Source organism: Bufo bufo, chromosome 3 (assembly GCF_905171765.1).
Source record: "Bufo bufo chromosome 3, aBufBuf1.1, whole genome shotgun sequence".
Classification (NCBI taxonomy): domain Eukaryota; kingdom Metazoa; phylum Chordata; class Amphibia; order Anura; family Bufonidae; genus Bufo; species Bufo bufo.
This window is the reverse complement of record NC_053391.1, coordinates 30,239,280-30,265,214: the sequence shown is the minus strand read 5'-3', so window position 1 is coordinate 30,265,214 and position 25,935 is coordinate 30,239,280. Positions and strand designations below refer to the sequence as shown.

The window sequence follows — 25,935 nt, the reverse complement described above, 5'->3', positions numbered from 1 at the left end:
CACTCTAGCAGTCTCTGCTGGCAGTGCATTGCTTACGCAGGTACAGTGCCACACATATGAATGTGGCTGTGCCTAGTACTGCAGCAAAGGGCTTTCATTAATTGGAGAATTCACTGTATCAGTGTAAAAAATGAACAGCTCTATTGAATATACAGACCTGAGGGACTTCACAATTGGGCATTAATGTAAAGGTCCTGGAGAATGTCTTTACATGAACACTGTGGGTGAAACTGATGCCTGATGCAAGGCCTGAGGCTACAGATCATGACATTTCAATTAAGATTGTTGGATCCTATCTGGGACAGGAAAAACCTAAATATGTGAAAGTCCGAAGACTACTCAAGGATGATGACAGTACTTGTCCTAGAAGGTAGGAATCACTTACCTGTGTAAGGCACCAGTTTAGAAAGACGTTTCTCAGCTCCAAGTGTCGGGTGATTTACAATACAGGTCACTTTTGTCCCTTCTAAGGTCTCATCCATTGTTTGGGTCAGATTACTGATGACGGTCATGGTCCCATCAGAATTCACAATACTACATGTTTGAGGTTCATATTGTAGGTCCAGTGAATGGTTCCATGAGATGTTGGGAGCTGGAAGTCCTGATCCACTGCAGGTGATAACCAGAAGTTTTTCCAACATCTCCGGGCGGTCAATTATCTTAACATCCAACGTTGGCTCGGATATTTTTTCTTCTATTTATAGAATAAATTTTAACAATAAAAATGTTTTAGATTCTTTATATTCACCCCATTTATTGAGCCGTTAACCTCAGGTTTTAGAGTAAATGACACCTCTAAATTGTCACAATTGATGACGTTGTACATTTTAGCTGTAAAATATATGACTTTCCTCAACAATTCCCAAATTTAGAAAATCATGAGAAAGTGATTAGTGATGAGAAAAGTTGTGAGAAATTTGATTCGGCTGCTTTGAAGAATTTCACAAAGACATTCAATTTGTGACGAAGTACTTTGTCACGAAGCGCATTCCTTTATATGTAGCGGGTGCAAGACAGAGAACAGCGATCGTGCCGCCCCCATCATTGAACCCCTCGGATGGCGGCATCTGATGCTACAGTTGTGGGTTTTCAGGCGTTAATTCGGTAAAAAAAAACATACTAACCTTATCCATTTGCTCACCAAGCGAAATCTCGCTGGCCAGACACAGCGAAATCTCGCTGGCCAGACACAGCGACACATCACCCTGCGGAAGATTTCACATGGTATCTTCAATCAAGATGGCCACGACGGTGAGTATGTATTTTTTGCTGCCATTTCAGTAAAAATTGATTCATTACCACAAAGCACGAGGAAACTTGGCTTTGCGGCGAATCTAATTTTTCCTTAAATTCGGATCGTAGTACATTTGTTTGACTTTGATTTGTTCCACACTAGGGATAAGCCAATCGACTTCGGATAAAACATCCGAAGTCGATTCGCATAAAACTTCGTTCTAATACTGAATGGAGCAGGAGCTGGTCCGTACAGTATTAGAATGTATTGGCTCCGATGAGCCGAAGTTATTAACTTCATAAATTAATTTGTACTGTAAAAAACCATTTACTGAACCCAAGCAATAACTTCGGCTCATCAGAGCCAATACATTGTAATACTGTACGGAGCTCCTGCTCCGTACAGTATTAGAATAAAGTTTTATGCGAATCGACTTCGGATGTTCCATCCGAAGTCGATTCGCTCATCCCTACTCAACACTAAAAATTGATCTTTTCCTCCAAAGAACACGTCATTAAAGGGTCTTTACAAGTGATGGCCTATCACTCTGATTGACAGGGCTCTCACTCCCTGTACCCCTCCTTGATCAGCCGTTCTGCAGTAGTTCCGTTGATGGAACCCAACGCTGGAACTACACAGCTTTGTGCATTGTACACTGTAGTACAGTATAGTGAATGAAGCTGGTTACTGCACTAATCACTTCAATGGGAACAGTGCTGCAGTAACAAGCTCTGTCCACTGCAAAACAGGTGGCGCTGTGGAGCCGGAGCTACTGCAGAACAACTGTTCTTTGTGGGTGCTGTATTTATGTAATGTGCTTAGTTCTGGTTCTGTATTCATGTAATGTTCTTGGTTGTGGTGCTGTATTTTTGTAATGGTCTTGGTTCTGGTATTGTATTTATGTAATGGGATTGGTTATTGCACTGTATTTATGTAATGTGCTTAATTATGGTTCTGTATTCATGTAATGAGCTTGGTTTTGGTGCTGTATTTATGTAATGTGCTTAGTTCTAGTTCTGTATTTAGTCCTGGTGTTGTATTTATGTAATGAGTTTGGTTTTTGTCCTGTATTAATGTACTGTACTTGGTTCTGGTGATGTATGTATGTAATGAGCTTGGTATGGCACCACTACTACTCTATCTTAAATTGTACACTGTGCATGCACTGTGTCCTCTCCATTTACTGCTGTGGGATTTCAGAAAATATCCTATTGATGTGTTATAAATGTCCCAGATGGGAATATCCCTTTGAAAGGTTTGTCTCATCTTGCCATTATTAAGGTGAGGAGAGACACAATCTCGACCCTCAGCCGGCTGGGAAACATTGAAGCTTGTCAGCTCTCGCTATTTCAATAGCTCCCATTGCAGTGCGTGGGAGCTACAGAAACAGCTCGTGCCACCACATTCATTTGTTTCCTTGCCAGCTGGTGGTCAGGACTGTGTCTCCTCTCGCCTTAGTAATGGTTAGATGAGACAAGCCCATTAAATATTAGCTGTGTATTCTTTTCTCCATAGAGTTGGTACATTTCAAATTTGACTACTGTTTGTCTACTAATTTAGTGTATTTAATTACCTATAATGGCTGCGGAGGTGTGTGTGTATGGGATCCCCAAAAAAACTTCTCACACAGAACGCCATGTAACCTAAAGCCAGCCCTGCTTGTCATCATTACTTACTGCTTCTCCTGCTCAGACTACTCTTCCTCCTACTCCGCTTTGTCATTAGCAATCAGAATGTGTGGCAAGGAGACAACTCTACATGCCAAGCAATGTGATGGTCTGGAAGCTAAGCTCCACCTAGCCAGGTTGCTGGAAGTGCAGTTGCTGTCATACCACTTAGTGGATTCTGCTGCCTTTACAGAGCTGTTGGTACCAGCTTTCAGCTGTTAGCCAGAGGTTCAGGAGAAAGACATCAGCAATATAGCATACCAGAGGTGCCATCATCTTTATTTGCCAGCCACCATACCTAATCGTCTGGGAAGAGAAATTGCACGAACTATTGCTGGATGTACTACAACTCCTATTTTGCACTTGGTAATCAGAGACTTTTATTTTTCTACTTCTTGCCTGATTCCTTATACCACCTTTTCACTGTACGGATCCCCAGGGAGCAACAGCCTGAGGGAGTACACCGTGACACATCATCTCATCACTACCACTCCCATCCTCTCCACCAGCTTCTCAGGGTCTCGCTGCAGTAGAACTTGTGTTATTTTATCTTGATGGTTCTTATGGAAATATTAACCATAACACTTTCATAAACTTCCTTCTAATTGCCTCAAAGACAGTTTTATCAACTGGAGAGTAAGAGATGCTCCCGCAATTCTTGAGTGGGTGAATTAAACTAATTTAGTTCAGTCCTACGAAAGGACCACATGAAGTTCAAATTGGATAAACACACTGAGATGTGGGAGAGCTGCTCTTCACTCCAAAATATTAGCGTACTCTCTTCTTTCCTTAAATCATAGTATCTTGCTATAATACTATCTAAAAAGCCATTTGTTGCTCCTTATTTATACTCTGCTTTGCATATGTAGTTATGACTGTGTTGGTAATTTGACAATTGTATGTTTTTTTTTCAGTGGACCATTGTTAGACGAGGCGTTGAGCACCGCAGCCTCTTTACTAGGCCAGTAACGTCACTGTACATAACTCACATGGCCTAGTTGTAGCTCAACCCCATTCAAGTCAATGGGGCTGAGCTACAATACCAAGCACTGCCACTATACAATGTACAGTGATGTGCTTGGAAAGTTGCCGGGAGCCTGCATCACTCACTAGAGCTTCGGTGAGCATACCGGCTCCCTAAACCAGCTGATCGGCGGAGATGCCGGGGCTTGGACCCCCGCTGATGTGATAATGATGATCTATCCTAAGGATAAGTTAACCTTTCTAGTTTTCGAAATTTTAGTAATCCCAGATAATCTTAGTGATTTGTTAGGATCCTTACCGTACACATTGAGGCAAATTTTTCCAGCTGAAGCTCCAACTGGAAACAGATTGAAGATACATTTAAAACACCCCTCATCCTCCAAAGTCACGGGGCTGATGATAATTGCTGACATATTGAGGGCATCTACAGAAGAGTGTTTCGCCCGATTTGAGTAGTAACCTAGAATTTTCGGCCCATAAACCCTACTGGTGGAAGCCACTGGGCCAGAAAAATTGCCCGACTCTTTCTGCCATGTGATTTGAATGACATTTGCTTTGGTGGATATCAGCTGACACAGGAGAGTCACATTCCTCCCTACTGCTGCCGATAGGTTCTTCTCACTTTTTACCGTGATGGAATCTGAAATAAAAATGACATATATAAATGATGTTCATAGTATTTTAAAGCATTTGTACATCATATTTGTGCACACGGGGTGAAAGACACAGTGGTTGAAGACATGGAGGGAGCTACCTTTTGAATGGTCACCGAAGGGGACTACCAAGAAGATGGCATGGAAGAGGGCTACTAGGAACCTTCCCAGAAAAGGCGTACCATCTGTAAGATATGGAGTGGAGGATACAAAAGGCTGCCTGGAGAAAGACACAGAAATGGCTACCTACAGAAAACATGGAAGATGGCTACCTGGGGCAAAACACAGAAGAGTGCTACTTGGGTTGTAAAGCTTAAAAGACTGGTGTCCTTCATGGTAGAGGGTAGATGAAAGTGTGCCTATTTTCAAATGCATGCTGCAAGGGTTTGACATTGTCATGTTGGTTGATGTCCTTCTCCATTCTTGCTATAGATCAGATATGCAAGTGTTTCTATTTTGAAGGGACTATCCCCACTTTTGACCTGTATGCCTAAGTTGCACTTTGCCCCTTAAAGGTCACTCTTTTTAAACTTCTAAAAAAGGTCTGGATTAATAAATTTACTAGATTAATCTAGAAACTGTCTGCCTTGACCAAACTACAAATTAGACCTAAAATTGTATTTTATTTCAGAATGTTTAATGTAATTTCTATATTAACATTATTTGCCTGCTTATATACACATACATTAACAACAACAAAAAAGTTGTTGGAATGAAACTTTCTTTGTGTGAATATAATGATGATAAATGTAAGTGAATATAATTAGTAAAAAACGTCAAAGTAGGGAGGCTCAACACCTGGATGGAAGGGTAACGGTGAGTTCACTGCTCACTGGGTCACCCACCCAGTTAAGGGTAAGAAAATGTAGCAGGAAAAATAGAAGGCACACCACCTTCTGGAAAATAATGTAGAATACTGTATAATACTGTATTTGACTATTTATTCAAGCTATAATGCTCTATGCATAATTAACAGTTCAATAGTACAGGATATCACATAATAAAATATAAACAATAAAAATCACTCAATAAAAAACCACTAAATAAAAGTCACTATGTGACAATTCAAAGAATGTTCAGAGGTCTGGCGCCCTCATAATATACGGACTCCAATGTATACAGTCTCCTGAAACGTGCCACAACTATGGCAAAAAGTTATCCAGCTGTAACACAAAGGTAAACACCACTCTTCTCATAGACCGCCCAATGTAGTCTGGTAAATAGTTGCCAAGCTTATTAGATTGTCTCAGTGAGACTCTTACCACTCCGTAGTATTAATAGTGTCCGTTGGTGTGTCAGCAGGATCGCTAACTGCACGGACACCTTCCGAAGAGTGGGGAGTGAGATGTTATCACCGAGACGCTGAATACATGTGTTTGGAGCACTCGGCTCCGTTGCTTGGGGGGCGTGTCCAAGTCAGGTGATCCTGATAGACAGATCAGGTGATCAGATCAGCTGGTGCAATAGTAGAGTCATGTGGTACACAGGTCCTACACCACAGCAAAAGTCTGTATCGCAGGTGCACAGGTCCCATACCACAGTAGGGATCTGTATTAGCGGTGGCCACTTCAAGAGCTATCCTTTATATCCACAGAATTCTTCTGTACTTTAGGTCCGGACCAGTACTGGATGTGGAGTGTAGCGGACTACGCAACTACCGATGATTACAGTCGAGTGGGAGCACATGTGAGAAATCAGGGACATGTGCAAGAGACAGGAGAGGGTGACATAAGTGAAGACCAAACCGATGAAGATGACAATGTACTGTAGCTGATCACACGTGGGAGCTGGAAGAAGAAGGGGCTTCATCATCATCAGGGGCAAGGGTGGCAGCATGCCCGTGAGACAGCAGGTTGCCCATGAGACAGCAGCGTGGAAGCAGTGGGAGATCTGCAGCCAAATGCGGAAGGGGTACACCCTCTGCTACTCAGGAGAATACCTGTGAGGAACACACTAGCAGTGCACGCATTCATAAAAGCAGCAACAGGCAGGTATCACGCAGTTGTAGAAGGAAAATGCTATACTCGTGGGAATTTGTCACCAAGTCTCTGGGGGAGGTATGCACTATGTGTGGGCAGAAGATGAGGGGTGGCCAGGGTGCTAATGTTGGCACTACAGCCCTGCATCAACATAGGGAACTTCACTATAAAGTGGTGTGGGAAAACCATGCCACTCATTTAGTGTTACAGCCTGATGCAGCATCTGCTGCATCTCCCACCAGCTCGTAGCCTCTCTCTAGCAGTCAGGGCTCGGTAACGTCAGAAGTGGAAAATATCATTCCTTCCCATTGACTTCAACGTTGTCTATTGCTCCTGATGCTCCTCCTCGTCACTTGTTTCAACAGCAATCGATTACCGAAGCGATTGCAAAAAGATAACAGTATGCATGCACGCATCCAACGGCGCAGAAGCTGAACATGGATCTGGCGAAGTTGCTGGTACTACAGTCCCTCGCTTTCCATGTAGTTAAAGCTGAATATTTTTAGAGAACTGATGGCTTGTGCCCACCCTAGGTGGAGAGTCCCAAGCCGTCATTACTTTTCCAAAAAAGCTGTACCAGCCCAGCACATGTACGTTGCACAGAAGGTGGGCCAGTCATTGGGTCTCTTGGTGTCTTGTAGAGTTCATGTAAGCTCTGATATATGGATTTGCAACTGTGGTCAAGGACAATATCTGTCCTTTACGGTCACTGGGTGAATGTCGTTCTGGCCCAGGCACACCAGAAAATTGGTCAGATGATCGCAATGCCGCCTCCGCGTTGTAATGCTGGGATTTCTGCGCTAATGTTCTCCTCTGCCTCCTCATCCACCACTTTATCCTCACCCTCCAATGTAAGAACAGTTCACAGTGGTCCTCCAGCATATCACCTATGCAAAGCTAGGTCGATTTCACACGGTTCTGCACCTGGTCAGCCTGGGTAAATGGAATCACACCAGGGAGGAACTGCTAAGCGTCATCAATAAAGAAATCGAACACTGCTTGTCGTCTTGCCAATTGGATATACGAAATGCAGAATGTAAAAGTGAATTCCCCATTAAAAGTGCCCTATCTGACCCAGGAAGAAGTACAGCGGTGTCTTAAAAAGATTAAAATAGAAAAATCGCCAGGACCAGATGGCACACCCCCCCCGTATCCTAAGAGAATTAAGTAATGTCATAGCCAGAACTTTATTTCTGATATTTAAGGACTCTATACTGACAGGGAGTGTTCCACAGGATTGGTGCATAGCAAATATGGTGCCAATATTCAAAAAGGGTCCAAAAACAGAGCTCAGAAACTATAGGCCGGTAAGTTTAACATCTCTCGTGGGTAAACAGTTTGAAGGTTTTTTAAGAGATGCTATCTTGGAGTACATTAATTAAATTAAATTAAGCAAATAACGCCATATCAGCATGGCTTCATGAGAAATCGGTCATGTCAAACTAATTTAAATCAGTTTCTATGAGGAGGTAAGTTCTACACTTGACAGCGGCAAATCAATGGATGTCGTATATCTGGACTTCTCCAAAGCATTTGACACTGTACCGCATGAAAGGTTAGTACATAAAATGAGAATGCTTGGACTGGGAGAAAACGTCTGTATGTGGGTAAGTAACGGGCTGAGTGATAGGAAACAGAGGGTGGTTATTAATGGTACACACTCAGATTGGGTCACTGTCACTAGTGGAGTACCTCAGGGGTCAGTATTGGGCCCTATTCTCTTCAATATTTTTATTAATGATCTGGTAGAAGGCTTGCACAGTAAAATATACATTTTTACAGATGACACTAAACTGTGTAAAGTAATTAACACGGAAGAGGACAATATACTGCTACAGAGGGATCTGGATAGATTGGAGGCTTGGGCAGATAAGGGGCAGATGAGGTTTAACACTGACAAATGTAAGGTTATGCTCATGGGTAGGAATAATGCAAGTCACCCGTACATACTAAATAGTAAAACACTGGGTAAAACGGACATGGAAAAGGACCTAGGAATTTTAGTGAACAGCAAACTAAGCTGCAAAAAACAGTGTCAGGCAGCTGCTGCCAAGGCCAATAAGATAATGGGTTGCATCAAAAGGGACATAGATGCCCGTGATGAGAACATAGTCCTACCACTTTACAAATCATTAGTCAGACCACACATGGAGAACTGTGTACAGTTCTGGGCTCCTGTGAACAAGGCAGACATAGCAGAGCTGGAGAGGGTCCAGAGGAGGGCAACTAAAGTAATAACTGGAATGGGGAGACTACAGTACCCTGAAAGATTATCAACATTAGGGTTATTTACTTTAGAAAAAAGACGACTGAGGGGAGATCTAATTACTATGTATGAATATATCAGGGGTCAGTACAGAGATCTCTCCCATCATCTATTTATCCCCAGGACTGTGACTGTGACGAGGGGACATCCTCTGCGTCTGGAGGAAAGAAGGTTTGTACACAAACATAGAAGAGGATTCTTTACGGTAAGAGCAGTGAGACTATGGAGCTCTCTGCCTGAGGAGGTGGTGATGGTGAGTACAATAAAGGAATTCAAGAGGGGCCTGGATGTATTTCTGGAGCGTAATAATATTACAGGCTATAGCTACTAGAGAGGGGTCGTTGATCCAGGGAGTTATTCTGATTGCCTGATTGGAGTCGGGAAGGAATTTTTCTCTCCTTAAGTGGGGAAAATTGGCTTCTACCTCACAGGTTTTTTATTTGCCTTCCTGTGAATCAACTTGCAGGATAACAGGCCGAACTGGATGGACGGAGGGCTTTTTTCGGCCTTATAAATTATGTTACTATGATCCATGGTTACTGATAATGGGAAGAACATTTTGTCTGCGCTGAGTCAGGGAAGGTTGAACCAAGCGCTCTGCATGGCGCACATCTTCAATCTCATTGTCACCTCGTTCCTCAAGAACCTGAACTGCAGGCTTTACAGATGCTCAAAATACAGGATTTATATTTTAGTTTTATGTTCTTCTGACAGATCAGAACGAAAAAATAAACAGTGATGTTAACACAGTCTTACTGCCACTGCTGCCGCCCCCTCCCCACTCTGTCACTATTACTGCCACCCTCCCCACTCTGTCATGGGTCCTCTATTGTCCCAGTTACTGCGATTGCTGCTGCTGCCACCATCCCCACTCTGTCATGGGTCCTCTACTTGAATCTTGGGACACTGCACGGTTAAAGGGATCCTGTCACCTCTACTATGCTACCCTCACTGAGCGTTTCTAAATCTTCATTGTGTTACCTTAAACATATAAATTACACTTTTAATTTAATTTGCAGACTAATTCATTATGCATTTTTGTACTTCCCGCCTTTTATGCAAATTAAATAAAAGAGTCCTATCTTATCTGTGTGACCAGAGAAGAGTCATATTTTTAAGCTCTGACTCATCTCAGGTTAATTTGCATATGGATCAAATCGTTTTTTTTACACAATAAAAGCACACAGAGCTATGGGGACTGGGTATTGCGGATGTGCTAGCGGCCATCTAGCAACCCATGTCCTCAGCTCTGTTCACAAAATCCCGGTGACAGGTTCCCTTTAAGTCCATGGCGATAAATTAGACCTGATTCTAGCAATGACCTCTAATACTGAAGAGATTAAAAACCATGTGTTTGGACTGCCACAACATGCATTAAAGTAACATTTTTTTTCTGCACTACTTTATTGGCGCTGCCTTCATTTCTTTATTTTGTTCCACTAAGGAGCCATTTTGACACAGCTCCTGCAGGGGCACACACGGGTTTTTGGCTTTACTGAAGGGTGCTGTATGCTTTTCTTTTTGTTTAACAGAAGGGATTAGCTATGACTCTTGGTGCCCTGCACAGTGATGTACAGTACAGACCAAAAGTTTGGACACACCTTCTCATTCAAAGAGTTTTCTTTATTTTCATGACTACGAAAATTGTAGATTCACACTGAAGGCACTGATATTGTTTCTGCCATCATTTATATAGATATCTAAAATTCAATCCTACAAACTATTAAAATACATACAGTACAGACCAAAAGTTTGGACACACCTTCTTATTCAAAGAGTTTTCTTTATTTTCATGACTATGAAGGCATCAAAACTATGAATTAACACATGTGGAATTATATACATAACAAACAAGTGTGAAACAACTAAAAATATGTCATATTCTAGGTTTTTCAAAGTAGCCACCTTTTGCTTTGATTACTGCTTTGCACACTCTTGGCATTCTCTCGATGAGCTTCAAGAGGTAGTCCCCTGAAATCTTTTTCACTTCACAAGTGTGCCCTGTCAGGTTTAATAAGTGGGATTTCTTGCCTTATAAATGGGGTTGGGACCATCAGTTGCGTTGAGGAGAAGTCAGGTGGATACACAGCTGATAGTCCTACTGAATAGACTGTTAGAATTTGTATTATGGCAAGAAAAAAGCAGCTAAGTAAAGAAAAACTAGTGGCCATCATTACTTTAAGAAATGAAGGTCAGTCAGTCAGCCGAAAAATTGGGAAAACTTTGAAAGTAAGGGCTATTTGACCATGAAGGAGAGTGATGGGGTGCTGCGCCAGATGACCTAAACCCAATCGAGATGGTTTGGGGTGAGCTGGACTGCAGAGTGAAGGCAAAAGGGCCAACAAGTGCTAAGCATCTCTGGGAACTCCTTCAAGACTGTTGGAAGACCATTTCAGGGGACTACCTCTTGAAGCTCATCAAGAGAATGCCAAGAGTGTGCAAAGCAGTAATCAAAGCAAAAGTTGGCTACTTTGAAGAACCTAGAATATGACATATTTTCAGTTGTTTTACACTTGTTTGTTATGTATATAATTCCACAAACTTTTGGTCTGTACTGTATGTATTTTAATAGTTTGTAGGATTGAATTTTAGACATCTATATAAATGATGGCAGGAACAATATCATTGTATAAAAGACACGCCCTAGGGAGGCGGGACATGCACCCCTGACGAAGCGAAGGTGAAACCCGGGTTGGGTGACAGACAGGAAACCGGTTTTAACATTTGTTACACCTATGATTCTTTTAAACCTTGCGAGTATAATAAAAAGCTGATAAGGAACATCTTTTGCGGTGCTTCACTATTGTTTTGCTCCTTTCGTCCTAACCACTGTAGGGGAGACTGGCAACATAGGAGAAACGAATAATATTTGAAGTGTGAAGCACTGAAACAGTGATTGGTGCACTGTGAAAAGTCTACATTTGCTAGAATGGTCGAAGAAGTACCTATCAAAGAGCAGCACGGTTTCTTTCTTGTAAAGGGAATCTAAGTGTGAACAGGACCCACCACACCCGTAACCTGCAGCGCTCACAGTAGGATTGACAATTTGGAGTTCATTATTCATTTTGGAAACAAGATGAGATATGGCCTGCAGCCTGGATACAAGATGTGATACGGCCTGCAGCCTGGATACAAGATGTGATACGGCCTGCAGCCTGGATACAAGATGTGATACGGCCTGCAGCCTGGATACAGGCTTGTAATTCCTGCACCGTTCACCTGATTTGGATGTAGATACCCTCAAATTAAAGCTGACAGTCTGCAGGTAAAGCACATCTTGTTTGTTTCATTTCAAAACCATTGTGGTGGTGTATAGAGCCAAAAATGTTAGACTTGTGTCGATGTCCCAATATTTATGGACCTGACTGTATTCTCTCTGCTGGTAGTCTGTCCGAGCCTGTTCGCTGTGTGTGCATGCCCTCACTTAACCATTTCTCCCAACACCTCCTAACAGCTAGATCAGAATGGCATACACGAGGACAAAGGATCATCAGTCCAATAATGTGTCCCCTCTCAAAATCTGTCAACTAGGCAAAAGTCTTCAAGTGCATCATAGAGGCATGTCTAGCAGTCAATGATTTCTCACCAAGAGGTACGCTACTCAAAAGTACCCTCTGAGAACCTTTTTATAGGGCAGTGGGTGAAGCACTTTTATTCCCTCTTGTGGAAAGATCTAGTGTGTCTAATCAGACCACATCTGTAATATTTACGTCTCTGCCTGAGACCTAAATACTTGCATTCCCAGTTTTGCATCATTACAATATTTCTATATGGGTGTGTTATTTTTTTTTTGTCAATGAGCGTATATATGAGAAACTGTAACCTGCTTCCCCACCTTAACTACTGAAAGGCTTTCCAACCTACTGTCCAGATCCCACGTCACCAACTAGGCGCTCAACGCAACCCAATCCCTGGCAATTTCACTGGCATTTTTGTTCAAAAAGTTAGACTAGTTTCAGGGAGAGGCTTCATCAGCAGCAGATAGAGACAGGTTTTTGAATATAAATGAACTATTGCCAGTGAAGTCCTATTCTCCATCCTTTGGCAGGCTGTGTATTTGGCATCTATAGGCAATCTTGGCAAAACGGTGAGGGGTTGACAGGTGTGTTGAGCTTTATCCTGCTACTCCACCCCAGTGGAGTGAGTACCTATCTGTTCCTGTACAGAAAGAAAGGATCCAGCGCCAGTTGTGAAAGTTTTCCGGTCCAGGTCTTTATTTCACCAAAACGACATGTACAAATTCAGTGGCACCTTCTCCCACTCTCCCCTGATTTATGCGTTTCTAACACTTCTGTTTTTAATCTATTCTTTATGATTAAGAACAGAAGTGTTCGAAACGCGTAACTCGGGGGAGAGTGGGAGAAGGTGCCGCTGAATTTGTACATGTCGTTTTGGTGAAATAAAGACCTGGACCGGAAAACTTTCACAACTGGTGATGGATCCTTTCTTTCTGTACATGAACATTCATCAGGACTTTCTCTGTTTTCACCTATCTGTTCCATTGGGTCTGACTATGTGTAGTTTGAATTGGCGCCTCCCGTAACAATTTTTGTTTATTTCTGTCCTGCTGCCGTCCCTCTTGAAGAGACTGGTCCAATTGGTTGAGTGCTGCTGGTTCATAATTGCCAAGGTTATAATCCCCCGACTGCCTGGAATATTGCCCTACTTCAAGTCTATTACATGAACATCCTCTGTCCTGCAGGCGTCACCCCGACCTCTCCCTAATAAGTCATAATAAGTCATTTTCATTTTTCTTACTGAGTAAAACCACTGTACAAAGGTCAATATTACCATTGATGCCATGACTATTACCAATCTATATTGACCCAATAATATTATCACATATACTGTTACTAAATAGACAAAACCAATATTAGCACCACACAGTAACCATATAATGATACATTAAAGAGTCTGCACAGGCTCCCTGCAGACTATAAGTGATTACGGTACAGTTACATCCAATGAATCACATGTGACCTCTTCTCTAATAAGACCTGTTCACTTTTCACATCTTTTCCATCTGTCCCGCACCACCATGACGACTCCCCATCCATCTACTCTAGTTCCATGCCTGTTGATCCCCCATCTATTACTATCTATTACTATACCTGTTTTGTGACAGAGTGCACCCAAACACTGTGCTTCAGATGTAATATTGTGATAACCATAGTGACCCCCAAAACAGACCACTATCCTCAACACAATAGTGCAAGAGAGATCGTGCCACATATAGTGCCCCAGGAAAATAATATTGCCAGATAGTGCCGTATATCTTAGGCCTCAGCTGGTAAAAACAGACAGTAAAAGTGCTACCTTTTCTACTCCAAAAAGTAAAAGTAAGGTTACACAAGATGCTCCCCATAACAAACTATTTTACACAGACTGATCCCCATGCCCTCTTGTTTTACACAGACTTTTCTCCACATCCCCATCTTTTTTACAGACTGCTTCCCTTCACACCTTCTGTTACACAGATGCTTGTACTTTCACGCAGACTGCTCCCCATCCTCCCATCTCTTACTGCTCTCTAAACTCCTACCATCAATGGACCTTCAATGGTCCACAGCAGAAAGTAGAGCTCAACTTGTTTAGCTTCCTGTTCCCACTATGGACTAAACATACAGTTCAGTACAAGGACGGAAGGAAGGGCTAACTAGCTTATGATCAGGCAGTGAGTAGGGATGAGCGAACCCGAACTGTATAGTTCGGGTTCGTACCGAATTTTGTAAAAGTCTGGGTTTGGGTTCGGTGTTCGGCGCTTTCTTGGCGCTTTTTGAAAGGCTGCAAAGCAGCCAATCAACAAGCGTTATACTACTTGCCCCAAGAGGCCATCACAGCCTTGCCTACTATTGGCATGGCTGTGATTGGCCAGTGCAGCATGTGACCCAGCCTCTATATAAGCTTGGGTCACGTAGCGCCGCACGTCACTCTGCTGATTCAAGCATAGGGAGAGGTTGCTGCTGCGACGTTAGGGCGAGATTAGGCAGATTAACTCCTCCAAAAGACTTCATTCTGTGATTGATCTGCAGCTGTGGATCATTGAAGTGCTAATATCGACTTGCTCACTTTTTTGAGGCTGCCCAGAGCGTTTTTAGATCACTTTTTTCTGGGGTGATCGGCGGCCGCTTTGTGACTTGTGGTGCGCCAGCACAAGCTATCACCAAGTGTATTTAACCATCGATAGTGTGGTTATTTTGTGCTATATCCTACATCAGCTGCAGGCTGAGCCTGTGTCACCGAAGTGCATTTAACCATCAACAGTCTGGTTATTTTTTGGTCATATACTACATCTGGTGCAGGCTGAGCCTGTGTCACCCAAGTGAATTTAACCATCAATAGTCTGGTTATTTTTTGGCCATATACTACATCAGGGGCAAGTTGAGCCTGTCACCCAGCGCCTAAAAAATAGACCTGACATTTCTATTCAACCAAATCTGTACTGTTTTAGCTGGTCAAGTTATTTGTAGTGACCGTGAAAGCACATTTTTTGTTCTGGGTTGAAAAACTATTCCCAAATTTGCCATTCTCAAAATAACTAGTTTCTGCTATATGAGGCCTACTTGAAATCTATCCCAAAAAGGATATCTTACATATTAGGTGCTGATAGTGTCATTCAGAAAAATCTAAGACACACGCTACCGTGCAGATAGAAGTCTAATTCTGTGATTAAACCTATACCTGTCACACAGCGCAAAAAAAAACAGGCCTCACATTTCTATACAACCAAATCTGTACTGTTTTAGCTGGTTAAGTTATTTGTAGTGACCGTAAAAGCACATTTTTTGTTCTGGGTTGAAAAACTATTCCCAAATTTGCCATTCTCAAAATGTGGTGAACGGGAACAATGAGGAAAACATCTAATAAGGGACGCGTACGCGTACGTGGACATGGTCGTGGTGGTGTTAGTGGACCCTCTGGTGCTGGGAGAGGACGTGGCCGTTCTGCCACAGCCACACGTCCTAGTGAACCAACTACCTCAGGTCCCAGTAGCCAGCAGAATTTACAGCGATATTTGGTGGGGCCCAATGCCGTTCTAAGGATGGTAAGGCCTGAGCAGGTACAGGCATTAGTCAATTGGGTGGCCGACAGTGGATCCAGCACGTTCACATTATCTCCCACCAGTCTTCTGCAGAAAGCGCACAGATGGCGCATGAAAACCAAGCCCATCGGTCTGTCACATCACCCCCATGCATATCAGGGAAACTGTCTGAGCCTCAAGTTATGCAGCAGTCTCTTATGCTGTTTGAAGACTCTGCTGCCAGGGTTTCCCAAGGGCATCCACCTAGCCCTTCCCCAGGGGTGGAAGAGATAGAATGCACTAACGCACAACCACTTATTTTTCCTGATGATGAGGACATGGGAATACCACCTCAGCACGTCTCTGATGATGACGAAACACAGGTGCCAACTTCTGCGTCTTTCTGCAGTGTGCAGACTGAACAGGAGGTCATTGATCAATACTGGGTGGAAGACGATGCAGGGGACGATGAGGTCCTAGACCCCACATGGAAAGAAGGTCGTGCCACTGACTTTCACAGTTCGGAGGAAGAGGCAGTGGTGAGACCGAGCCAACAGCGTAGCAAAAGAGGGAGCAGTGGGCAAAATCAGAACACCCGCCGCCAAGAGACTCCGCCTGCTACTGACCGCCGCCATCTGGGACCGAGCACCCCAAAGGCAGCTTCAAGGAGTTCCCTGGCATGGCACTTCTTCAAACAATGTGCTGACGACAAGACCCGAGTGGTTTGCACGCTGTGCCATCAGAGCCTGAAGCGAGGCATTAACGTTCTAAACCTTAGCACAACCTGCATGACCAGGCACCTGCATGCAAAGCATGAACTGCAGTGGAGTAAACACCTTAAAAACAAGGAAGTCACTCAGGCTCCCCCTGCTACCTCTTCTGCTGCTGCCGCCTCGGCCTCTTCTGCTGCTGCCGCCGCCCTCGGCCTCTTCTGCTGCTGCTGCCGCCGCCTCGGCCTCTTCCTCCGCCTCTGGAGGAACGTTGGCACCTGCCGCCCAGCAAAACATGGGATGTACCACCAACACCACCACCTGCGTCACCAAGCATCTCAACCATGTCACACGGCAGCGTTCAGCTCTCCATCTCACAAACATTTGAGAGAAAGCGTAAATTCCCACCTAGCCACCCTCGATCCCTGGCCCTGAATGCCAGCATTTCTAAACTACTGGCCTATGAAATGCTGTCATTTAGGCTGGTGGACACACACAGCTTCAAACAGCTCATGTCGCTTGCTGTCCCACAGTATGTTGTTCCCAGCCGGCACTACTTCTCCAAAAGAGCCGTGCCTTCCCTGCACAACCAAGTGTCCGATAAAATCAAGTGTGCACTGCGCAACGCCATCTGTGGCAAGGTCCACCTAACCACAGATACGTGGACCAGTAAGCACGGCCAGGGACGCTATATCTCCCTAACTGCACACTGGGTAAATGTAGTGGCGGCTGGGCCCCAGGCGGAGAGCTGTTTGGCGCACGTCCTTCCGCCGCCAAGGATCGCAGGGCAACATTCTTTGCCTCCTGTCTCCTCCTCCTCCTACTCAGCTTCCTCCTCCTCTTCTTCCACCTGCTCATCCAGTCAGCCACACACCTTCACCACCAACTTCAGCACAGCCCGGGGTAAATGTCAGCAGGCCGTTCTGAACTCATATGTTTGGGGGACAGGCCCCACACCGCACAGAGTTGTGGGGGGTATAGAACAACAGACCGACGAGTGGTTGCTGCCGGTGAGCCTCAAGCCCAGCCTGGTGGTGTGCAATAATGGGCGAAATCTCGTTGCAGCTCTGGGACTAGCCGGTTTTGACGCACATCCCTTGCCTGGCGCATGTGCTGAATTTGGTGGTGCAGAAGTTCATTCGCAACTACCCCGACATGTCAGAGCTGCTGCATAAAGTGCGGGCCGTCTGTTCGCGCTTCCTGCGTTCACACCCTGCCGCTGCACGCCTGTCTGCGCTACAGCGTAACTTCGGCCTTCCCGCTCACCGCCTCATATGCGACGTACCCACCAGGTGGAACTCCACCTTGCACATGCTGGACAGACTGTGCGAGCAGCAGCAGGCCATAGTGGAGTTTCAGCTGCAGCACGCACGGGTCAGTCGCACTGCGGATCAGCCCCACTTCACCACCAATGACTGGGCCTCCATGCGAGACCTGTGTGCCCTGTTGCGCTGTTTCGAGTAGACCCACCAACATGGCCAGTGGCGATGACGCCGTTATCAGCGTTACAATACCACTTCTATGTCTCCTTGAGAAAACACTTAGGGCGATGATGGAAGAGGAGGTGGCCCAGGAGGAAGAGGGGTCATTTTTAGCACTTTCAGGCCAGTCTCTTAGAAGTGACTCAGAGGGAGGTTTTTTGCAACAGCAGAGGCCAGGTACAAATGTGGCCAGACAGGGCCCACTACTGGAGGACGAGGAGGACGAGGATGAGGAGGAGGTGGAGGAGGATGAGGATGAAGCATGTTCACAGCGGGGTGGCACCCAAAGCAGCTCGGGCCCATCACTGGTGCGTGGCTGGGGGGAAACACAGGACGATGACGATACGCCTCCCACAGAGGACTGCTTGTCCTTACCTCTTGGGCAGCCTGGCACACATGAGCGAGTACATGCTGCAGTGCCTGCGCAACGACAGCAGAGTTGCCCACATTTTACGTGTGCGGACTACTGGGTTGCCACCCTGCTGGATCCCCGGTACAAAGACAATGTGCCCACCTTACTTCCTACACTGGAGCGTGATAGGAAGATGCGCGAGTACAAGCGCACGTTGGTAGACGCGCTACTGAGAGCATTCCCAAATGTCACAGGGGAACCAGTGGAAGCCCAAGGCGAAGGCAGAGGAGGAGCAAGAGGTCGCCAACGCAGCTGTGTCACGGCCAGCTCCTCTGAGGGCAGGGTTAGCATGGCAGAGATGTGGAAAAGTTTTGTCAACACGCCACAGCTAACTGCAACCACCACCTGATACGGAACGTGTTAGCAGGAGGCAACATTTCACTAACATGGTGGAACAGTACCTGTGCACACCCCTCCACGTACTGACTGATGGTTCGGCCCCATTCAACTCTGGGTCTCCAAATTGTCCACGTGGCCAGAGCTAGCCTTTTATGCCTTGGAGGTGCTGGCCTGCCCGCGGCCAGCGTTTGTTTGAACGTGTATTCAGCACGGCAGGGGGCGTCATTACAGACAAACGCAGCCGCCTGTCTACAGCCAATGTGGACAAGCTGACGTTCATAAAAATGAACCAGGCATGGATCCCACAGGACCTGTCCATCCCTTGTGCAGATTAGATATTAACTCCTCCCCTTAACCATATATTATTGTACTCCAGGGCACTTCCTCATTCAATACTATTTTTATTTTCATTTTACCATTATATTGCGGGGCAACCCAAGTTGAATGAAACCTCTCCTCTGTCTTTGTGCCTCGGCCTAAAATGTGTGTGACAGTGGCCTGTTCCAGTGGTGGGTGACGTGAAGCCTGATTCTCTGCTAGGGACATGAAGACTGATTCTGCGCTGACATAAGGCCAGATTCTCTGTTACGGGACCTCTCTCCTCTGCCTGGGTGCCTGGGCCTAAATATATGACAGTGGCCTGTTCCAGTGGTGGGTGACGTGAAGCCTGATTCTCTGCTATGACATGAAGACTGATTCTGCGCTGACATAAGGCCAGATTCTCTGTTACGGGACCTCTCTCCTCTGCCTGGGTGCCTGGGCCTAAATGTGTGACAGTGGCCTGTTCCAGTGGTGGGTGACGTGAAGCCTGATTCTCTGCTATGACATGAAGACTGATTCTGCGCTGACATAAGGCCAGATTCTCTGTTACGGGACCTCTCTCCTCTGTCTGGGTGCCGGGCCTAAATGTGTGACAGTGGCCTGTTCCAGTGGTGGGTGATGTGAAGCCTGATTCTCTGCTATGACATGAAGGACAGATTCTGTGCTGACATAAGGCCAGATTCTCTGTTAAGGGACCTCTCTCCTCTGCCTGGGTGCCTGGGCCTAAATATGTGACAGTGGCCTGTTCCAGTGGTGGGTGACGTGAAGCCTGATTCTCTGCTATGACATGAAGACTGATTCTGCGCTGACATAAGGCCAGATTCTCTGTTACGGGACCCTCTCTCCTCTGCCTGGGTGCTGGGCATAAATGTGTGACAGTGGCCTGTTCCAGTGGTGGGTGACGTGAAGCCTGATTCTCTGCTATGACATGAAGACATATTCTGTGCTGACATAAGGCCAGATTCTCTGTTAACGGGACCTCTCTCCTCTGCCTGGGTGCCTGGGCCTAAATATGTGACAGTGGCCTGTTCCAGTGGTGGGTGACGTGATGCCTGATTCTCTGCTATGACATGAAGACTGATTCTGCGCTGACATAAGGCCAGATTCTCTGTTACGGGACCTCTCTCCTCTGCCTGGGTGCCGGGGCCTAAATGTGTGACAGTGACCTGTTCCAGTGGTGGGTGACGTGATGCCTGATTCTCTGCTATGACATGAAGACAGATTCTGTGCTGACATAAGGCCAGATTCTCTGTTACGGGGACCTCTCTCCTCTGTCTGGGTGCCGGGGCCTAAATGTGTGACAGTGGCCTGTTCCAGTGGTGGGTGACGTGAAGCCTGATTCTATGCTATGACATGAAGACAGATTCTGTGCTGACATAAGGTCAGATTCTCTGTTACGGGACCTCTCTCCTCTCTGCCTGGTGCCGGGCCTAAATGTGTGACAGTGGCCTGTTCCAGTGGTGGGTGACGTGAAGCCTGATTCTCTGCTATGACATGAAGACAGATTCTGTGCTGACATAAGGCCAGATTCTCTGTTACGGGACCTCTCTCCTCTGCCCTGGGTGCCGGGGCCTAAATGTTGTGACAGTGGCCTGTTCCAGTGGTGGGTGACCGTGAAGCCTGATTCTCTGCTATGAACATGAAGACAGATTCTGTGCTGACATAAGGCCAGATTCTCTGTTACGGGACCTCTCTCCTCTGTCTGGGTGCCGGGCCTAAATATGTGACAGTGGCCTGTTCCAGTGGTGGGTGACAGTGAAGCCTGATTCTCTGCTATGACATGAAGACTGATTCTTCGCTGACATGAAGCCAGATTCTCTGCTATGGCATGAAGAGACTGATTCTCTGCTGACATGAAGCCAGATTCTTTTGCTATGGCATGAAGAGACTGATTCTCTGCTGATGTGAAGCCAGATTCTCTGCTATGGGACCTCTGTCCAATTGATATTGGTTCATTTTTTTATTTTTTATTTTTATATTCATTTCCCCTATCCACATTTTGTTTGCAGGGGATTTACCTACATGTTGCTGCCTTTTGCAGCCCTCTAGCTCTTTCCTGGGCTGTTTACAGCCTTTTAGTGCCCAAAAGTTCGGGGTCCCCATTGACTTCAATGGGGTTCGGGCTCGGGACGAGCTTCGGGTCGGGTTCGGGATTCCGAACCCGAACATTTCCGGGAAGGTCGGCCGAACTTCTCGATCCCGAACATCCAGGTGTTTCGCTCAACTCTAGCAGTGAGCACTTCTGCCTGATCAATAGAAGGTGGGAGTTTTAAACTGTGTTGCAGTAGTGTTGAGTGACCTAAAGGAAACAAGATCAATGGGGCCTCTTTGGGGTCAGGGGCCATGGACAATTGCCCGGGTGGTTTACCCCTTGTAACATCAGCCATGCATCCAGAATCCAACAGTCTGGAAATTCTGATTGTCTAGAACTTGATCCCCGGCACACAACTGCAGATCAGACTGGATTTCATACGACTAGAAGAGAAAACCTGACAACCTGAAAGTTTTCTACCCTTTTAGACACATTGCATATACTTTTTCTTTGTCTGATTATCCATAAATTTCATAATCTGACACCTCGTTTGTTGGTGAATGAGATTAAGAGGATGGTTACTGCACATGGAATCAGATTTCTAGACGTAAGATAATAAAGTTTACTTGCCATGGGCTTGTAGTTGACACCAGCAGCTCACTAGAATCAGGGCGGTTTTATTGGTGAATTACTGATGTTCCAGGATCCCGCCATAATGTTCTTCACACACTAAAACAAAGAAAACTGATGTAATGTCAAAAAGGAGAACAATCTTTGCATCCGTGCAGCTGTGTGCTTGTTATGATAATTTTTGAGGAACATATAAATTGGGGGAGGGGGTAGCACATAAAAAATAACAACTCATTTTTCAAGTATTTGTTTATCTATAGTAATGGTTGTAATGGTTATCAGAAGACCAAACTTGTCCAAATAAATTCTCCATCAGGGGATAATAATATCATTATTTATATAGCACCAACATATTCCGCAGCGCAATCTATAAGGAGATGGGGGTGACGCAAAAGGAAAAAGCGCTTGTTTTATACAATGGTCCGCGTCATCTCAACACAATGTATAGCTGGCCAGCTAGGACCTGTTCCTAGGTTGCTAGGTATAGCTTATATGTGTATACAGCTAAACCTGCAATAGCCTTAATACAGTTCCTATGTTTATGTGTTAAAGACAAAAGCAGAGTTATTTACTGTGACATCATGTTTTGGGATGTCATTTAACTGTTATATTTTGTGTTCACAGAAGCAGAAAAATATAATATGCCTTTAAGATTCATTTTGTAATGTAAGGCAAGCTCAGTGACACAGCAGAAAACAACAGAAAGCCTAGTGTTAATCTGTTGTTACTGGCAGAAGTCTAGACCAGCCAGCTTCTCACACAGCAAGAGTTTTTCACCAATCAAAGCCAGTCTCATAGACAGCCTGTCTGGGAATTCCCCCAGCTCCTGCAGGGTAGAATCATTATTCACCAGAGACAGGAGCTGTAGAGACATCACTCCACTGAGAGCTGAGTTTTATGGGAACAGAGGCCTATATAGGTATTTAAAACAAGTTATTATAATGTTCATATTGTTAGTATTGTGTTTAGAATTGTATACTGAACTAGATATATATGTGTTTACTTACAGTTCCACCAATTACAACCATACCAGATCATACTCAACCAATGTGCAAATAGTCAATGCTAACTGCATACTGCAAGTAGAACTATTAGTTAGACCTCAGATATACCTCTCAGAGAGATCATAAAGTGCTTAAATAACTTAAGATGAGATTACAGATACTCAAGAGAGAAATATATCCACCATTTTATGTTGAATGACAAGATTGAACAGTTGAACCACCATCTTATGCATACCGCCATTTTGTGATATCTTTTCAACACGTGTTTTGTACATGGACTATCTGCTGCGGAGGCGGCAGTGTTATATATGAAAAAAAGTTGAAGTTAATAAAGAAGTTATTTCAAGCATTTGGTGTGCTTTTGAAAACCTACTGTTTCCATAGAACGGCTAGAGGAATTACAGAGTAATAGACAGTCGGGTTAGACTAAAAGTCAGAGATATCAAAATTCTTCTAATGCCACAGCGCAAAAGGAACTTCATAGTGCTGCGCCTGCCACACAATGAACAATGGATATGGACAGAGGTTATCTTTAATATGTAGTTGGAATCATGGCAATTGCCTGTTCTCACTTTTTATGGTTGCCTAGTACAGAGGCAGACATACCGCCTGTGCAGCAATTTCGGTGGCAGGGCCAAGGTAAATGAGTTCTTCCATTGTGGAAGCGCTCATCTCTATATTCATCTGTATGGTGCAGGTTGCGTAGTCATGTCATTGCGCCGCCTGAGCTGTACAGCGCGGGACACACGCTGGAAGTGGTAAGTATGTACCGTAATTTATTTATTTTTTTCATTTTCACTATACTGTTGCCCAGTATGGGGAAGGGGGAGAAGGAGCAGTGTGGCGGCATCTACTGGGGGCCCTATATATTTGCATTTTTTGCTGGCACACATGGGGGTACTATGGAGTAGTGGGGGAGAGGAGCACTATAGGGGCATCTACTGGGAGGCATTATTTATTTGCATTTTATACTGGCACACATTATGGGGGTACTATGGAGAAGTGGGGGAGAAAAGCACTATGGGGGAATCTACTAAGGGGCATTATATAGAGGCATTTTATACGGGCACAAACTATATGTGCACTATGGGGGCATTTTATACTAGCACATTATGGGGGCACTATGGGGAAGGGGGAGAGGAGCACTATGGGAGCATCTACTGGGAGGACTATATAGGACTATTTTATACTGGCACAAAATATAGGGGCACTATGGGGACCTTAGCTCTGGAGGCACTAAGACATTTTTTGGGCACACAGTAAGGTGCATTAGCACACATCATGAGGGCACTATGGGGACATTGGCTCTACTGGGGGCACTAATAGGTATTTTTTTACTGCCACACAACAGGGCATTTTTTTTGTACTGGCTCACATTATAAGGGGTATTTTTTCTACGGTCACACGTTATAAAGATAATTATTACTACCAGGTGCATTATGGTGGGCTTTATTACAATTGTGGGACTATGAATAGTAGTATGGGCACTATGGGAGCATTATTACTTCAGAAGCACAGTGGGGCACTATTACTACTAAGTCCGCTCTGGCAAATAATTATTTCTATTGGTGGGACTTTAGAGAGCACTATTACTGTGGGAGGGTACCCTGGCACAGTATCAGCACAATTATTTTTGGGGAAGATTATGCTTACACTATTAGTGTCAGGGACACTATTTGCTGGGTGCAGGTATTTTTAGGGCACTGTGTGCCAATATTATTGAAGGGGCACTATCTGTGTGGTACTTGTATTTTCAGGGGGACTGTTTCTGCAGTATAGTATTGGGGACCACAACGGGCACAGTATTGAGGTTGGCAGAATGGGTGTTCTAAATGTGTGACGATGATGGAAAAGTATGAAACTAAGATGTCTGTCTGTCAAACTCTGCAGAGAGAAGAAATGGCTGAAAGAAATCATCACGGTGGTCTGATCCGAATGGAGAAGATGAGGAAACAGAACATCTACACCAAAGGAGACGTCACTGGATATAAGAGGTATGGGACGCTGTATGAGGCTACTTTCACATCTGCGTTAGTAATTCCAGCAAAGAACAGCCTGCTGGAATTCACCAGATCTGAGACTGCTGGATGCAGATGGAAAGATTCGGCCACAATCTGGCCAAAATGGCGAGAATCGTCGGGACACAAACAGATGCATGCTGTGGTTTGTGTCCAGTCAATTCCTTGCATTCTCTGCCGGATCAGGTGGCTGGAGCGTAGTGCTGCAGGTATGAAAGCAGCCTTACCCTCTATGCTTTGTAATGTTGGGAGGGAATATGTTAGGTTGAGTATTCAGCTTGGAGGGGCCTAGGTACATTCTTTGCACAGGGACCCTCTGCTGTCTGTGTGCACCCCAAGAGACCCGCGCAGCAGAGAGTGGGGGCTTGACTCCTGCTCTAATGTCCCAAACAGGCAGAAGTGCTGAGACGAGCTGTTTTACCCCTTAGATACTGCTGTCAATGGCCACCGTAGCATGTAAGTGGTGTAGTGGGAGGGAGGTCCCTCAGACTCCCTGAAAATAAGATTGTGGGGTGCCGATGTCCTTGCATAGCAGCATGGGGCCTAATGAAGCGTGCACCTCTCTGGTGCAGCCTGCTGGTGACTGTCAATATAGCACTGGCAGTATAATGGTCTGCACTGCATGAATGTAATGCCACCATAGCTGTTTTGGTTTAGGGAGGATCAGAAGGGGGAATATTGGCTGGTCTATCAGGTTCTAGGGTGGCTCTGAAGCACAGATAGACATCAATTAGACATACAAGTCAGCCATTTTAGGGGCTTGCAGGGACAGTATAGGGATTGTGAAAATATATATTTATTAGGTCGATTGAATTACTCGGTAGAAATCAGGTTTTATCATTAGGGACAGAATAGGTGCAGTTAGCGTGTTTGTAGCCAGGACGGCAGCTGTTTAGAACTTCATGTGTTGCACTGCACAAAGATCATTTCAGGAGCCAGCCTTATTTTTCAAAAACAAAGTTTTGACGGTTTATATAAGTGATAATTGCAAAAAGCGTATTTTTGTGTCAACAGCAGTATACACTTTTTTTGGGTCGCACCCAGGGGATGTCCAATTGTGCCTTTTTTCCCTCAACAACCTGTTGCAATTTCGCTAAGGTTTATATGTTGCAATAAGTGCATTTTAGTTTGTCAACAGCAGCGTGATGGCATATATTTTTGTCACACCCCGGGACATCCAATTG

General features: G+C 44.9%; 1 protein-coding gene across 1 annotated transcript in view; it reads right to left on the bottom strand.

Moving 5' to 3' along the window:
- Window positions 1-25,935, bottom strand: part of LOC120993597 — a 114,013-nt gene that overhangs the window by 86,286 nt on the left and 1,792 nt on the right. The window contains exons 3-4 of the mRNA XM_040422072.1: window positions 4,184-4,525; window positions 386-694 (exon numbers count right to left, since the gene is read on the bottom strand). Coding sequence (XP_040278006.1) covers window positions 386-694; window positions 4,184-4,525 — 651 coding nt within the window. The remainder of the gene's footprint in view (window positions 1-385; window positions 695-4,183; window positions 4,526-25,935) is intronic.